The sequence below is a fragment of the Chiloscyllium plagiosum genome, chromosome 2, assembly GCF_004010195.1.
Source record: "Chiloscyllium plagiosum isolate BGI_BamShark_2017 chromosome 2, ASM401019v2, whole genome shotgun sequence".
Taxonomy (NCBI): Eukaryota; Metazoa; Chordata; class Chondrichthyes; order Orectolobiformes; family Hemiscylliidae; genus Chiloscyllium; species Chiloscyllium plagiosum.
The window spans coordinates 7,406,393-7,411,136 of record NC_057711.1 but is presented as its reverse complement, the minus strand read 5'-3'; the positions used below and the strand labels follow the sequence as shown (position 1 = coordinate 7,411,136).

Sequence of the window (4,744 nt, the reverse complement as noted above, 5' to 3'; positions counted from 1 at the left end):
ATCCCCTCCCCTACTCACCCATTGTACTCTATGCTACTTTCTCCCCACCCCCACCCTCCTCTAGCTTATCTCTCCACGCTTCAGGCTCACTGCCTTTATTCCTGATGAAGGGCTTTTGCCCGAAATGTCGATTTCGCTGCTCCTTGGATGCTGCCTAAACTGCTGTGCTCTTCCAGCACCACTGATCCAGAATCCAGTCTCTGGATCAATAGTCAAGTGATAATACACTGAAAGGGCCATCACCTCCTGTTTTTTTATGAAAGGATACACTTGTATTGGAGGCAGGACAGTGAAGGCACACCAAATTGGGCCCTCACACTGGTGGGGGTGAGTGCGTAGCTTGCTCAATGGTATGGAACTCCATAAATTGGCCCTATATTCTGTACAGTTTGGTTCAATGAGATCACCTCTTTGAACAGGGCTCTGAGGGACCTTTAACAGAGCAGATGCCGAGAGACTGTTTCTGCTGGGCGGGGAATCTTAAACACGGGGAGGGGACACTGTTTCAGGAGAAGGAGCTGAACATTTTGAATGGTAATGAGAAATGACTCAGACTCAAAAGATTGCGAATCAATGGGGGAACTTGCTACCCTCGAAGGTTGTGGATGCTCCAGCGCTGAATATATTTAAAACTGGGATTGATAGATTCTTTTGGTTTCTCAGGGAAATAGGGAATGGGAGACAAAGTGGAGTTCAACCTTAAGATTGTACAGGAGAACAGAGCCAGCTGGACTGACCATATGATCGACTCCTCTTAATTCTTACATCCTCGTATTTTCACTACATTTACTCCATTGCAAATTGGCAGCTACTCTTGGGGGTAGTCTCCCTGACAATTGTAAGGCCATAAGACTATCAGACATAATGGACAGAAATCGGCCTTTCAGCCCATTGAATCTGCTGCCCCTTTCAATGAGATCCTAATAATTTTCAATCGCAATTTCCTAACCTTTCCCAATAATCCATGATTCTCTCCCTGATTAACAATCTGAGAAATCGGAACCTTGAATATACTTAATGAACCAGCCTCGATAGTGCTGAGAGTTATAGAGTCACAGAGATGTACAGCACGGAAACAGACCCTTCGGTCCAACTTGTCCATACCGACCAGATATTCCAACCCAATACTGCCCATATCCCTCCAAACCCTTCCTAATCATATACCCATCCAGGTGCCCTTTAAATATTTCAATTGTACCTGCCTCCCTCACTTACTTTGGCAGCTCATTCCATACACGTACCATCATCTGCGTGAAACAATTGCCCCTCAGGTCTCTTTCATATCTTTCCCTTCTAACCGTAAACCTTTGCCCTCTAGTTCTGATCTCTCCACCCCAGGAGACTTTGTCCATTTATCCTATCCAAACCCCCCATTGATTTTATAAACCTCTATCTGGTCACCCCGTCAGCCTCTTGACACTCCAGGGAAAACAGCCCCAGTCCATTCAACATCTTCCTGTAGGTCAAATCCTCCAACCCAGGCAATATCCTTTGTTGTAAAGAAGTCCACAGATTTGTGCATCTCTTGAGAGAAGAAATTCCTCCTCATCTCCCACTTATTCTGAGAATTATCGCTTGTTTGCATATAGAAGAAGAAGAAACTTCCTTAACATAGTTGCATGCCATCCTGACTTGGAACTATAATCGCTGTTCCCTCAAAGTTACTGGGCCAAGAAATTCCTCTCCTAACAGCACACCCACAACTCCCCTATGACTGCAGAAGTCCCGGAAAGTGGCTCAGCACTGCCTCCTCCAGGGGATGGGCAATAAAAGCTGTCACAGCCAGAGGAGCCATGTCCCACGTGTATCTTTTTGTGTTTATTATCCATTAGATCCTTTTTGCTTTGGAAACTGCCCCACCCATCAATATTTTATTTAGTTGGCAACTTTCCAGACAGCCTGTGCAGTAATTGCCGCACCTTACTTAATCCCTCCTGACTGCCGTTGGTGACACAGAGCTCCATCTGTCCTCGATCAGGACTGTAGCTGATGGTTGGAGGATTATGAACACGTTTTTGCAGATCCTTCATCCAGGAGACTAATTCTGGAATTCTGTAACACACACCAGCACACAAGCAATTATGTTTACCACTTCAGAGTTCTCACCCTCTCAAAGATCACAGTATTATCATTTCAGAAGTCAGAACGATTTAAACAAATAGTGAAATTCATTTCCTCATTTACAATAAAACAAAAATTCAGGCATGGCCTAAATTTCTCCGTAATTAATGACCTGATGTTTCATTCTCACATTTTTCAAAGCTGAGGCAGTGCTCTGGAAAACTAAACATTCTAACAAAGTACATAAAGTCCCCAGTTTCCTTGACTTTCAGACCTTGGTTGATAGGAAGCATGGTGTAGGTTTCAGTAATGAACAAGAATGACACATTAACAAATTCTAGAGTCATAGAGATGTACAGCATGGAAACAGACCCTTCAGTCCAACCCGTCCATGCCGACCAGATATCCCAACCCAATCTAGTCCCACCTGCCAGCACCCGGCCCATATCCCTCCAAATCCTTGCTATAAATATACTCATCTAGATGCCTTTAAAATGTTGCTATTGTACCAGCCTCCACCACTTGCTCTGGCAGCTCATTCCATATACGTACCACCGTCTGCGTGAAAAGGTTGCCCCTTAGGTCTCTTTTATATCTTTCCCCTCATCCTAAAACTATGCCCTCTAGTTCTGGACTCCCTGAACCCCAGGGAAAAGACCTTGTCTACTTACCTTATCCATGCCCCTCATGACTTTGTAAATCTCTTTAAGGTCACCCTTCAGCCTCCAACACTCCAGGGAAAACAGCCCCTACCCCAGGGAAAAGATTTTGTCTGCTAAACCTATCCATGCCCCTCACGACTTTGTAAACCTCTATAAGGTCACCCTTTAACCTCCGACACTCCAGGGAAAACAGCCCCAGCCTGTTCAGCCTCTTCCCTATAGCTCAAATCCTCCAACACTGGCAACATCCTTGTAAATCTTTTCTGAACCCTTTCAAGCCTCAACATCCTTCCGATAGGAAGGAGACCAGAATTGCATGCAATATTCCAACAGTAACCTAACTAATGTCCTGTACAGCCACAACATGACCTCCCAACTCCTGTACTCAACTCTGACTAATAAACAAAAGCATGCCAAACACTTTCTGCACCATCCTATCTACCTGCGATTCCACTTTCAAGGAACTATGAACCTGCACTCCAAGGTCTCTTTGTTAAGCAACATTCCTTAGGACCTTACCATTAAGTGTGTAAGTCCTGCTAAGATTTGCTTTCCTAAAATGCAGCACCTCACATTTATCTGAATTAAACTCCATCTGCCACTTCTCAGCCCATTGGCCCATCTGGTCCAGATCCTGTTGTAATCATGAGGTAACCTTCTTCGCTGTCCACTACACCTCCAATTTTGGTGTCATCTGCAAACTTAGTAACTGTAACTCTTATTCTCACATCCAAATCATTTATATAACTGACGAAAAGTAGTGGACCCAGCACCGATCCTTGTGGCACTCCACTGGTTACAGGCCTCCAGTCTGAAAAACAACCCTCCACCACCACCCTCTGTCTTCTACCTTTGAGCCAGTTCTGTATCAAATGGCTAGTTCTCCCTGTATTCCGCGAGATCCAACCTTGCTAATCAGTCTCCCATGGGGAACCTTGTTGAACGCCTTACTGAAGTCCATATCGATCACATCACTGCTCTGCCCTCATCAATCCTCTTTGTTACCTCTACAAAAATCTCAATCAAGTTTGTGATACATGATTTCCCACACACAAAGCCATGCTGACTATCCCTAATCAGTCTTTGCTTTCCAAATACAACTGCCTCCATGATCGGCAGGAAGACCATCGCCGACAGATTCGCAGCCTCCGCGGGGTCCATGGCTAACGGGAACAACACCGTTTCTGCCATCGCCACAGCCACATCCGCCCCCGGGGCTGCCATCGCCGCAGCCACTTCCGCCCTCAGTGACATCACTCACCTGCACAACGACAACGCTGCATGCGTCTCCGCCCCCACGCCGATCTCCATTCGCACGCCTAACCCCGCCCCCACGCCGAACCCCACCCCCACCCCGATTCCCACGCCTAACCCCACCCCCACTCCCAGCTCCAGCCCCACACCAGGTCCTAGCTCCCAGCCCTGCCGTGTTTTCACCATCCCTCCAGAACTACCCCTCGCTGAGGATGAAAGATCAATCCTCAGCAGAGGCCTCACCTTCATTCCCCTACGCTCTGGGATTAACGAGTTCAACACGCGGCGTGACATCGAACAATTCTTCCGCCGTCTTCGCCTCCGCGCCTACTTCTCCAACCAGGACTCCCGCCCACCCTCTGACGACCCCTTCTCCCGACTCCAACACACCGCATCCACCTGGACACCCCGTGCTGGCCTCTTACCCACCCTCGATCTCTTCATAGCCACCTGCCGCCACGACATTAACCGCCTCAACCTGTCCACCCCTCTCACCCACTCCAACCTCTCAGCAGCGGAACATATGGCCCTCCACTCCCTGCGTTCCAGCCCCAACCTCACTATCAAACCGGGAGACAAGGGAGGCGCGGTAGTAGTTTGGTGCACAGACCTTTACATCGCTGAGGCTAAACACCAACTCGCGGACACCTCCTCCTACTGCCCCCTTGACCATGACCCCACCTCCCACCACCAAACCATCATCTCCCAGACCATCCATAACCTCATCACCTCAGGGGATCTCCCATCCACCGCCTCCCACCTCATAG

General features: G+C 47.9%; 1 protein-coding gene across 3 annotated transcripts in view; it reads right to left on the bottom strand.

Annotated features, from left to right (window-relative positions):
• Nucleotides 1-4,744, bottom strand: part of aadat (aminoadipate aminotransferase) — an 82,396-nt gene that overhangs the window by 56,169 nt on the left and 21,483 nt on the right. For all 3 annotated transcript variants that reach the window (XM_043703414.1, XM_043703424.1, XM_043703404.1), the window contains one exon: nucleotides 1,920-2,052. In XM_043703414.1, coding sequence (XP_043559349.1) covers nucleotides 1,920-2,052 — 133 coding nt within the window. The remainder of the gene's footprint in view (nucleotides 1-1,919; nucleotides 2,053-4,744) is intronic.